Source organism: Anastrepha obliqua, chromosome 1, assembly GCF_027943255.1.
Source record: "Anastrepha obliqua isolate idAnaObli1 chromosome 1, idAnaObli1_1.0, whole genome shotgun sequence".
Classification (NCBI taxonomy): domain Eukaryota; kingdom Metazoa; phylum Arthropoda; class Insecta; order Diptera; family Tephritidae; genus Anastrepha; species Anastrepha obliqua.
The window spans coordinates 124,531,038-124,544,257 of NC_072892.1; the positions used below are offsets into that span (position 1 = coordinate 124,531,038).

Below are 13,220 nucleotides of genomic sequence, written 5' to 3' on the forward strand. Positions count from 1 at the left end.
GTCTGAGAATACCCCTAGTGAATTTTTCCATCGAATACTTTTTTAGAACATTTTAACCCTATAGCGACCTCACAAATGCAAATTTTGTTAAGATTTTTCAAAGACATGGTACAAAATAAAAATCTCGTTTAAAGCTAATGCTAAAGGCACAACTCTGATTACTGTGACTTAAAATAAGGCGAATGCAAATCGTTAGTAAAATTGAAAACCATTAAAGTGTTTCGGCCAGTAATCTGTTAAGTGCAATCTCATAAATGAAATTGTTTTTTGAAATTTCAAGAGAGCCATTTGTGTACGTAAAATATTGTGTCAATTTTTTCGATTTAATTTAATTAAATTTCATGTAAATGGCAATGAATCAATACATACTTTTTTGGCTTAGGCCATGAGCTATAAATTTCGTATGCCCTTTTTCTAAAAGCCAATGCAAAGTAGCCTTTTCACATTTCTACTCAAAAATTAATGAACTTCGGCAGTTTGGTTTTGAAGTATTTTTTCTTTTTAGTTTTTATGTATGCCTGTACATATGTGACTATACAGAATGCATAATAATTAATGAAAATGCTTGTTGAACTATGCCTGTATGCATGAATATACACGTATGTATGTATACATTTTTTCTGGTGTCGAAATTGCAATTTGAAAAACTATAAAAAATAGCAATGTCTAATTTATTTAACAAAAACAATTATTACAATGCAAGTTTCATGCAAATGGTTTTTCATGGCTAATTTCCTAGCTCATAGTACTTACGCTAAGGATGGACTTCGTTCGCCTTATCATGTATCTCGATATGGTATGAGTACGAAAAAGTGGTAATCAGGTGTAGCGTATAATTAGGCTTATAATGGAAAGTGTACCACATATGGTCCACTTTTATTAGAAAGCCTGCAATACACTATAAATTTTGAATGGTCGAACAATTATTGTTCCAACGCTAAAGCGACAAAAAATTTAGATACATGATTTAGGCCATAAATACTGCAAAAAATATTGCTTTTTTACTCACTTTCAGATGCGATTTGATACTTCTTAAGAGAATTATTACTTATAAAAGGTGATTTTTTTTTAATTACTTAATGAAAGTTTTAATAAATAAACTAAATAAATAGGCGCAAGAACGTACATACATACAAACTAATTTAACTTAAAAGTTACATAAAATGCAAGTAGCAAAACTACAAATTTCAATATCAAGTTTTTTTGTTTTATTTTATTTTAAAGAAACCAATTCAAACTAAAATTATTTATATATATACTATGTACACATTTATGTACATATGTACTTATGAATGTGGCTAAAAATTACAATGAAAAACTTGTATGCTTAGAATGGATTAGATAATTAGTAAATATACACAATTACATTACTTTGACTTTATCTAGCACATACAAACAGAGAATGTTAATTGAAATGAAATTCATTAATATTCTCGGTTAATTGAAATGAATTTCATTGACATTCTCTGTTCTTAATTGAATTGAATTCCATTAACATTCCCTGCTGATACAAGCCGATAACATTCACTGCTATTTTACAGTGATTGCACAGAGCACAGAATACATTGCATATTTATAAGCGTTCTGTACTGTAACAGCATACAGCAGTAAACTTCTACCAGATATTGTTAATGGAATTCTCATTTTTTGATTTGAATTGCAATTCATTAACATTCTCTGCTTCTACTAAAGACAAAATAAAAAATGAAATAAATAAACTATAGCGCAAACGAAGGGTAATACCAATATCTATACATACAAACAAACTTAATATGTATTAAATAGTTAAATGTGGTGTATGCAAGATGTGTCAATGACGTCCGCAATAGGCGTCAAGAGGCAAACACAACTGTTAATGCAATTCTTCTTTGGTCACAAGTTATTTACATACATGTGAATTTCGTTTCGTTGTGAGATGATATATATTTTTGTATTGTTTTTTTGATTTGTTTTAGATTTGGTTCTTCATAATTACAAGATCATCGAACATTTGTTATTTGTTTGCTTCGAGCCGCATTCAATGTTGAAATGTGCAGATGTAGTGCATGACCGACGGTTGCAATATTTGATTGTATTTTTGCCAATGTTTATGTTTGATGGTTTCCAAGGTATGGAAGAGTGAGTGTCGCACGAAAGATGATCTGAATGTTACAATATGTGGCAGGCAAATATGGTGATTGGATGTATGATGGTCATTTTGCTGGCAATGAACTTTGATTGTGTGAATATATGTTCACTTTCTGGATGCTTTACTTTTCTTTTTTTTTGTATTCATTTAAAATGAGTGGTTTTTTGCTTTTCTTTTTTTTGTGTTTTTTTTTTGGTTTTGTAATTTAGTTTATACACATAATTAATTATTTAAGAAAAGAAATTTCGCTATTGCTATCATGAGGGTATTTGTGAAGAGAATGCACAAGTTAGTGTCTAACGGATAGCTACCTCCGTTGACGACAACATCCCGCTCCTCAAGCATGGGATAGTCGATGACGTGTATTATACCGTTGGTGCACTCAACATCCGGTCTGTAGACGTTGATCTTCTTGAAGTTCCAAGTGATCACATAGCCTGCAAGGGAGAAATGATTTTATTAGAATGGTATTGCTTTTATAAAAATAATGATATGATAAATATTTGCTATTTTTTTGAGATTTGCGAGTATTTTTTACAAGCTTTAAAAATGTTTCACTATTTCCTGGCTATTAGCTCTAACTTAGCTTCAATTATGTCTAAACCAATGCAGTAAAAATTGGCTTTAAAGTGTTGTACCCAACTGGTTTTTTTTCTAAAATTTCCTATGATATGATGAAATGTTTTTATTTTTCTTTTCATAAAGAAATAGATAAAGTTTTAACACTGGGTGATCCACATAAAAATTTATATATACAGGGTGCATATGGTATTTGAGGACATCTATATATGTATGTGGCTATAACTTCCCGAAATTTTTTCTTTTCAGCTAAGATATGGAGGACTACAACTTAACTCAAGAAGGGAAGAGTGGACGGAGGACTACACTTGGGGGCAGGGCCTGGTGAACTTGTTCACGGATGGATCGAAGTTGGAAGGAAAGGTTGGCGGAGGAGTCTTCTGCGAGGAGCTCCCCATCAGACTCAAATTCAGGCTACCGGACCACTGCAGTGTGTTCCAGGCAGAGGTAGCCGCAATCAAGGAGGCAGCCGATTGGCTGCTCAAATGCGTATTAACGGTCAAGAAAGTAAATATTTACTCCGACAGCCAAGCGGCAATAAGGGCCCTCGGGTCTATGACGGTGCATTTGGAATTGGTCAAGGAATGCTTGACCTCGCTTTCGACTGCGTCCGAATTCTTTAACATCAGCCTCATCTGGGTTCCTGGTCACAGCGACATTGCTGGAAACTGTGAGGCAGATGAGCTGGCCAGGCAAGGGGCATGCGAGGTGATTTCCCTGCGAAGGGAGAGAATCGGGATCCCCCTGACTACCTGCCGTCTGTTTCTGGAAAGGTGGGCATCGCACCAACTTAGCGAGCGCTGGGCAAGTACACAAACGTGTAAGGTCGCGAAATCCTTCTGGCCACGAGTGGGCTCTCTCACAGGACACAATGCGCGAGGAATGCATGCTGTGAGACTTGGAATCGCCTCGAGTCCTTTTTGCGCTGGATGTATGGAGGATGAGGTGGAATCATCTCAGCACCTTCTCCTTAGCTGCCCTGCTCTGGCGGGGCTAAGATCTAGGCATCTTGGCTCCTACTTCTTTGCCACGCCTGCTGATATAGCTGGTGCTGACATTAAAAATCTGATGAATTTCATCAGCAGCATTAAGCGGTCGACGCAAACATAGTCATCGTTCGTAATCCGCACGCTCCTAACCATCCCAGCACCATCTCTCCCCGCCCTCTCCCTGTATCCCATCGGTCTTTCTCTCCCGCCTCACCCCTCCATAATGGCATCACAAAGGACGAATCTTTCTTCGTCCAAGTGTGCCCATTACCTAATTCCATTCCCAACCATATCAACCTAACCTAACTTAACTCAAGAAACGAAGAAATATGCAGTTATCGTCGCTTCGGTGTACAAATCACACCGAGTTAAGTAAGTAAGTAAAACAGTAAGGTTCCCTCATTTGTGGAACAGCCCCAACTTTAGGGCACAGCAGCTCCAACATCGATATACGTCAAAGATTCCAGTCGAAAACACTCAGATTGATCTCAAACGCCCTTTATTGTATCACAAATGCACAAAAGTGCCCAAAATAATTAAAGAAATAAGAAAATATGCCACAACACACGACTCCAATCGCATTCAAACCGTCTTGCCACAAAAATAATTGCAAATCCTATAGCCTTCACCAGACTCAAAAGAAAGTCTACAAAAGACCTCATATGATAATAAATTGGTCCAAATTATTATTTTTTATAAAATTAGTAAATGGTTGCATCACTGGGTGTTTCCCTAAATGTTTTTTCTCTTAAATGAATTAAACAGTTTAAGTAAAAGTATTGCTTAATGTTTAAAAACAGATTGCAATGCAGAAATGGATTTAAATATACAAATTAAAACTGTGTTCATATTGCTAGCTCTGACATATTGTAAAGTGTAAACCAAGAAAGAATTTAGACATTTTTAATGTAATGTAAAGAAACAAAATGGTACGAGTCCAAAGGGGTTAGTAAAAACAGCGCCTGTTTAGACGAAGTGTTTTAGGTGGATGTGCTGATATTCTTAATGAAGGAATGGCATCATCTGCCGAAAAAGAAGATGAGCAGCGTGTGAACATTTCCGATCTCAGAGCACGTGAGAACACCCAAGATGGAAGAATGGCCCGCAGACAACATTAGCTCGAGTTATGAGAAGCTGCCGAAGCGGCGGAGGGTGTATTATATGGTCCTGGAATAGACAACTCCATGTAAGTTTAAACAAAAAATTTACCCCATGTAAAATGCTTTTCAAACTTTAAACGCACTTTTCTCAAAATAGTATTTTCACAGTCGGTGACCAACGTTACTCGAAAACAGCTAAACCGATTAGTCTCAAAATTTTCTTCTTCATAATTATACCTATTTTTTAGTAATTTATCGAAAATTTTTTCTCACCGAAAAATATTTTTTCTAAACAAATTAAAGCCGAAATTTTGGTCAAAAATCGATTTTTTTTTTTGAGAAACCACCATTTTGCATTTCCATTTTAATTACTAGATTTAACATAACTAACGAAATCTGTTTGGTTTTTTAATTTCAGAGCATCCAGTTCAGAGATATAGTGGTCACCGCAAAAGTCTTTTTTGAAAGAAGCTCCCGGAGATCAGCTGTAGCTCCTTTCCAAATAAAAATTTTTACTAATACAAAGTCTTAAAATACAGTTCAAAAATTACATAATATGTATACACATTTTTAGATCAATAAATTTAAAAGTTTTCTCAGAAAAAATTGTGGAACATTTTTTCGGTCTTCTAACTGTATATAACCCCTTAATGCTCTCGATATAAAAATAGGGTCTGAAAAAAAAACCGGTGGAAATGCAAGGCCACACAATAAAAATATCAGCAAGCAAGCTACAGGTTTGACGCAGGGTAGAAGACCATCAACAAAGTCCCCGATATTATCCAGCCTTGGCATAGACACGTTCAGTATATCTGCTAGCGTAACTATGTATCTAGTATACTGATTCTAAGTTTTCTATGTAATTCTATGAAAGGTTTTTCTCTTGGCATGCCAACTGACTCTATGTAACCGCATTAGCCGCACTCTAGGTGAAAAGAAATCTACACAATAAATATATTATAAACACTAAATGAAATGATGAAAAACTAGTATGAAAAATGAAAAGTAAGGGTGGCACTAAAGCACGAACGTTCTAACTAAAATAAACAGTACTGGAATGCAGATATAGATGAGTGATTTTACAGCGGAGATTTTTCATTGGTGTCACCACTCACCAGTCCACTCATGTGAAGCATATTCATCATGAAGATCTTTACGTTAGCAAATAAAGAAAAAATGTTTTTTTGTTTTTTGTAGAAAGCGGAAAGAAAAAATTTCAACAACATTAGTAACAATCATCCGAACTACATAATATTTTAAATAAATGTATATTTATGTATGTATGTGTTTATATGTATATCAGCATGCATCATAGCCATCTGAATTTAACGCCATTTTCGTACATTCATACGGATATCGTACGCGCTAGAAGCACTGTGGAGAGAATTCTTGGCTAGAAGGCATTCATATACATACATCCGTGAGTGTAAGAACCCGTGTATTTGTGAAATACTTACGTCCAGCTTCCTCCTCTACTTTCACCTTCAACGAATCTCTGTAGGTAGGCAACAAAATTGAGTCGCCCGACGCAGCTGTCATAGATACCAAGTCCTTCATCGTGTAGACATTATCCGCAATCACCAAGTGGCGTTCCAATATTGATTTGGACTGAAATGCAGAATTATTCGAATAAATGTTATATACAAATTAGTTTCATATTCAAATGTTTACATACGTGGTAGGAAAAGTCTTCCATGAAGAGTTTCTTGTGTGTCGATGGATAGTCCAGTTTGGTCTTTTGCCAACCCTTATCACGCGGCACAAAGTAGGTGAAGCGACGTTGGGTGTTGTTCAGCTGATTATTGAATGAAGAGAACTGTCCCAACTTGAAAGTATCGCTGGAAAAGGAATGAAATACATACACATTTGTTTATATTGTTTCGTTTTTTCAGAACTTGACAACTTAAAAGGACAATAAAAAACAGAAATATTGTTGGAACTAAATATTTTTTGTTTATTATAATTTGGTAGATAATATCATGGCATTTATGTTTTGAATATAGTATTCGGCATTTATCCGCCGGGAGCAATATGGTCCATTCGCCTTTACAATAGGCTCCATTCGAAGCACTACATATATGCCAACGGTTAGTGCAATCATCAAAGCACATTTTAAACGCCTTTGAATACATCATCTTTAGCTCTTTAAGTTTCGGGAAAAGGAAAAAGTTACAGGGGCTAAATGATACTTGTCGAGTTTTTGGTCAAAAAAAGTATCGCAATATGAGCCTTGTGAGACGGTGCGTTATCATGGTACAAGATCCATGAGTTTTCTTCCTCAAATTGGGCCGTTTCCCACGTACACTCTTTCACAAATGTCGCATAACTTCCAAATAATCTTTATTTACCGTAGAACCATTTGGAACGTATTCCGAGTGCACAACAGCATAATAATCAAAGAAAACGAGAAGCATGACTTTCACTTTTGACAGACTTCGACGTGGTTTCTTGGGTTTCGGCTCATGTGGACAGCGCCATTCAGCCGCCTGTTGACTGGTTTGCATGTCAAACTTATACACGTCTCATCATCTGTTATAATGCGCTGGATAAAGGTTGGATCCGAATTCACTTGCTCAAGCATGCCTTCAGCCACCTTCTTCCGATGAATTTTTTGAAAGAAATTCAGCTCTCTTGGATCGAGTCCAGCAGCCACACGTCTCATGCCCAATTGATGGTGTAAAATGTTGCGAATTGTTTCGTGAGACACGCTAAGGTTACGAGCTACCTCCCTCAAGCTTAAATAATGGTTTTCCAGCACCATTTCCTTGACTTTGTCGACGTTTTCATCCGTTGAAGACGTTGATGGGCGACCAGATCGGGGCAAATCTTCCACGACTTCTCGGCCCTCTGCAAAAGCCCTATAACCTTCGTAGACCCGTGTTTTTGATAAAGCACACTCGCCATAGGTTTTTGGCAACATTTTCAATGATTCGGCACACGAAATCCCGTTCAAAACACAAAATTTAAGACAAATTCTTTTTTCCATATTTTTATCCATAGTGAAAATCGCAGAGAATACCTGAGGTTGACTGATATAATTAAATGCCAAAAACAAGCTAATTGACAGATCACGCTCAACCTCTGTGACACTATAGAGGACAGTTGTACCAGCATTCTAGCAAAAAAAATTTCGACATAATTGTATGTGTAACGCGCGCTTTTTAAAAGAACAATTCCCGATATTTTTTTGACAGAATGTAAAATAGTTCTTTTGTATTCTCGATCATTGTAGGCAAATGTGTTTGTACGTGAGCGTCATTAGGTCTGGGTTCCGCTGTGAACATAAAACATCAAACGAAAGAAAAAGTAGTTTCTAATCGCAATCATCCGTTCTCAGATATTGGCAAAGTTGCGAGATCGGAGACGTTAATTGTTTTCGAAAATGTTGGTTCAGTTTGGGTTCTGATCTCAACTCATGGAAATATCAAAAAAACGAAAACTATTAAGGATTCTCGAGGATGAGGACTCTTCTTGCTCCGCAAATTTAGAACAACTAATTCGCTTTCATGCATTTCCAGACTTTTAGAGTCCTAAAGAGTAGCCCTATATTAAGGATATTACATGGTGAAACGATTTTTGGAGGTGTGCTCTTTAGCAGCCCGTTATTCAACTATGAGCGAATTTTAAACAATCAACTGATAAGCTGACGTCATTTGGGATATGTTTATACAAAAAATTAGATTGTGTTGTTGATATACGAAAAAATCAGATACTTCGTTGTCATCTGAACAATGACTGATTGGGCGAGTGTGTGAATACATGTGAAATGATCGTGCAGAGTTCGGCTGTCCAATCTCCCAAGTGACGCGGCAGCCGAAGTTCCACTTACAATTTTCTTTTTCACCTTAGTTAAAGAACAAACCTTGTAAATCAATCATCAATCAATCTAGGGATATTGCCTAAAGCAAAAATATTATACAAGGTCGGGCAATATAATGACCAATTTTCACATGAATTAAAATTCTGACATGAATGTGAGAAGGCATGTGCATAAGAACTAAAAACTTCGCTTCAAGTAATATTTGTACCAAATACTTTCAAAGAGACTCTCCAAAGGACTTGCATTTGCAGTACCTAAGTATTTAATTCTGAAAAATAAGTTTACCACGCAGCAGCAAGTAGAGAAATTAAGTTCAAAAGTTAAGGTGCACTGATTTTAATCTCGAAAATGAACTCAGGACGGCTTCAAAATATGCTGACTCACGACGACCTGCGATTCGAAGAAGAACGAAATCCTTAAACAACAGTTCAGTGCCTTGCCATCGTATTCAGGGTATCTAACAACCCGGATTCACCTACAAGAAATTGTGCTTTAGGCATTTGAATATATTTTTAGTGTCAATTGCTGGATTCTCCCGAATATTATACAAGTGTCAGGACTCCAAACGACCTTTTATGAAAGCTTAGCTGGCACACTTATAAATTTTTTTTATTATATTTTTTTCCTCCTGATTACTCCTTTGAGGAGAATAGGATCCCTACAAGGCTTCTCTAATGTACGTGATAACCAACCCCACAATATTGAATCCATTTATCTCATGCTTCAGCTGCGCTAACCTCAGTCTTTAGCCACTGGTTCACAGACTTCTCACACCACTCTATGTGACCTCAAATCATACATACAATGTCACTAGTTGGATCAGCTCGTCAGATTTAACCTTATTCGTATTAAATATATGGGACCTGGTACCTTACGTGCGAAAACACGTTTTCGAGAAAACAGCAGCTAAAGTTTAAACTTTTAAAAACCCTTGTAACTTTTTTAAATGTTAATATTTTTCAATCCGATTTGGCTTATTTTCTTCAGCATAGATCACAGTATCAATAAAAAACATTTTTTTATATATAAATAAATAAGAAAAAGTTAATGCAAATCGCAGAAATCGTTTTAAAAAATAAGTTAGCTTTTGTACCTACTCCATGTCAAAAAAAAAACGTATACTATAAGGGGGCGTCCATAAATTACGTGAGATGTTTAAGGGGGGAGGGGGTCGAGTCAAATCTCATCTAATCTTACGGAGGAGAGAGGGGTGGTCTCGGCAAAAATCACGCAATTTTTTTTCTGATTAAAAGAAAAAAAAAATTATACTATTTTGGTCCATTATCCAAATTGTACATGCTTAAGATTTAATCTTAAGCGTAATCGCAGTATGATTAAGATCATTCACTAATTCGTTCGAAAGAAAATAATTTCATTCATACTTCGACGTTATACATTACTACTGTCAAACCACCACATTTGTTTTATACCAAACTAGCGAAAACCCGCCCATTCCGCTGGTCGTCTTTAAAAAAATCTAGATTAATTAATTAAATTAAGCCGAAAAATACTGTGAATAGTAATGAAAGAAGTTTTGAATAGTAGTAGCAATTAAAAAACGTTTGATGTGATTTACTTTATTACTTTTTTTATTGTAATGCTCTTTGGTATACAATATTCTTCGTTTTTCCATGCGTTGTTGAATAAATGAACAATACCGCTGGCTTACCAACTCTTGAGCATGAAACATAAAGTTGGCCATGAGAAAAACATGGGTATTCTAAATCAATACCACAAATTGATACAGTTTGGCCTTGTGACTTATTAATAGTAATCGCGAATGCAATTACACTTATAACTCTCAGCAATATTGATTACTAGTCTTAACTAGTCGTAAATAAAAGCACGAAGCAAATTTTTTTTCTTTTTACAATAACAATCCAACGCGTTTACATAAGAAATCCACATTTTGAAAAATCTCACGTGAGATTGGGGTATGGGGGAGGGGGTTGAATAAAATCTACCGACATCTCACCAGGGGGGAGGGAGGTACAGAAAATTAAAAAAAACCCTCACGTAATTTATGGACGCCCCCTAAGACCCGGTGACAAAAATTTTTTGAAAACAAACTTCAGTATCGTATTCATTACACCTCAGACTGTCCAGGAATAGTTCAGTTTTTAATTTGCACAAATTATTGTCTTCGTTATTCTAATTTGTATCATGACAAAAACTCAGTCTTTTTCGTATTTGTACTTTTCTTTTTTTTACTTTTAACAAACTTTTAAACAAATTATGACTTTCTGGTTTTCACCATTTTAAAGAGCCTTTCACACACTATTCGAATCAACAAAAAAGTGAAAAATGATTTTTTGACACATAAGGTAACTTTTCAAAGACCAGGTCACATATGTATACCTACTTATGTTAAAATTTTACCTCATCATGGGATCAGTTTCGAGTTTTCCAAGTACAGTGGTGTAAGGAACGCCCAAGACCTTATCAATAATGTGAACGTAGCCGTTAGTCTGAGCCACATCAGCCTGAAGAATTGTAGCATTAACACCACCTCCTTCAACGGTTATTACTTCTTCCCCATTTTCATTGTTGACATTGAAATATAAAAATGTACGATTATTGACGGTTGGCACCTGAGCAATCTGCAAAGAAAGAAATTCCATGTAGCCACAATTCAAGATTAGCGTTAACATTCAGTGGTAGGCATAAAAATCCGCACAAGTAGGATTAATAAATTACGTAAACGTAAAAGTATATGTGGAAAGGCAATTCACTTATATTAATAAATTCCCTGTCGTTTCTTTTTCAAGACTTTTTACGGGAATAGTTAACAGCGGCTTGTGGTCGTTGGCTGAGCGATTTTCTTCAGCGGCAATGGTTGAAGAACAAATTTTATTCAAAAATTAAAATAATTATCTTTTAAAAAAATATAAATTAAATTAATTATCCTCCTTCGAAATTAAATTCAATATTTATATTGTATAAGCAATATTTATTGCCACTCAGTTTTTAAATGAAAAATAAAAATAATTTTATTACTGAGCTGCATCGATCCGTCATAATAATTCAATTATTATTATTGAACCATGGATCAGTCGTAATTTTCGCTTAACTCACAATCACTAAACGACCAAAGTCGTATAGTACTTTCTCGTGAGTTTTATTTCTTTCTTTCCCGCTCAGACGCTTAGCCGCTTGCCGCCCACTGCATAGCCTTAGGCCAAGGAAATCTGGATATTAGGATTTTACAAGATAGTTTCAAAATTACAGAGAAGAATTTAATGGAAGAAAATAATTTGTTAAAATTTTCTAATGCTGATTTTAACTCTCCACACAGCACTTCAAATAGTATTTAGCGAAGTCAAATAGTACTTATCGCGCCAATCAAGAATAAGAAAAGAAGAGAAAGTCAGGTAAGAATTTATTGGTTCGTTGAAGATCGTAACAGAAGAGAAGTACTTAAAAATATTTTTTTTTCGATTGCATTTAAATATTCTGAGAATATTTTTGTGCGTGTTACTCGCCTTCATTCTGCGGTCAGGTGTTGATTTTTGTTAAATTTAGGAAACAAAAATTTTTAAAATTGATTAGACAAAATTTTATAGTTTTCAAAAATTAGCATATAAAAAATACTCGTATAAAGAAAAGAATGACAATATTTTAGCAGTGCGGATTTTTATGTGCATATGTACATGTCTCAGTGTGGGCAGTTTTATATAAGGTGGCGCAACATTAATCACCTTATCGGAAAGTTTATAATTTTTGCAAATGACGTCGTTCAGGTTTATTCATAAAGCAAATAATTTGTAACAACTTAATAGGACTATGTTTAAGTTCGTGCGGTTTTTTTTCGAAATTTGAAACTTTATTGACGTAAAATGGTTACAAATTTAATATTCAAAGTATTGTCCATCGCTTACTACTACTTTTTCCCATCTTTCTGGCAATTCACGGATTCCCTTTGTGAAAAATTCGGTCGGTTTTGCCGCAATCCACGAATCGATCCATTTTTTGACTTCATCGTAATTACGGAAGTGCTGGTCAGCCAGGCCATGTTGCATCGATCGGAAGAGATAGTAATCGGATGGCGCAAGGTCTGGACTATACGGCGGGTGGGGTAGGACATCCCATTTGAGCGTTTCTAAGTATGTTTTGACCACTTGTGCAACATGTGGCCGAGCATTGTCATGTTGCAAAATAACTTTGTCGTGTCTATCGGCGTATTGCGGCCGTTTTTCTCGCAGTGCTCGACTCAAACGCATCAATTGTCGTCGGTAGACATCCCCCGTAATCGTTTCATTCGGTTTCAGTAGCTCATAATACACAACACCCAGCTGGTCCCACCAGATACACAGCATAACCTTCAGGCCATGAATATTCTGCGCCGACGTCGATGTTGAAGCATGGCCAGGGTATCCATACGTTGCCCGACGTTTTGGATTGTCGTAATGGACCCACTTTTCATCGCCAGTCACAATTCGATGCAAAAAACCCTTTCTTTTGTGCCGTTGAAGCAGTTGTTCGCATGCCATAAAACGGCGTTCAACGTCTCTTGGCTTCAATTCATACGGCACCCAATGGCCTACCTTTCGGATCATTCCCATGGCTTTTAAACGTTTGGAAATGGTTGATTGATCAACTCCCAA

General features: G+C 35.9%; 1 protein-coding gene across 5 annotated transcripts in view; it reads right to left on the minus strand.

The window, feature by feature from the left end:
• The window catches only part of LOC129235981 (fasciclin-1), an 88,097-nt gene that overhangs the window by 7,124 nt on the left and 67,753 nt on the right, over positions 1-13,220 (minus strand). For 3 of the 5 annotated variants that reach the window (XM_054870097.1, XM_054870096.1, XM_054870095.1), the window contains exons 11-15: positions 10,996-11,216; positions 6,472-6,634; positions 6,254-6,404; positions 5,912-5,947; positions 1,186-2,565 (exon numbers count right to left, since the gene is read on the minus strand). In XM_054870097.1, the coding sequence (XP_054726072.1) occupies positions 2,351-2,565; positions 5,912-5,947; positions 6,254-6,404; positions 6,472-6,634; positions 10,996-11,216 (786 nt within the window). In that variant the 3' untranslated portion in view covers positions 1,186-2,350. Of the gene's footprint in view, positions 1-1,185; positions 2,566-5,911; positions 5,948-6,253; positions 6,405-6,471; positions 6,635-10,995; positions 11,217-13,220 lie in introns of those variants that run through there. The other 2 variants (XM_054870099.1, XM_054870098.1) reach the window with 2 other exon arrangements.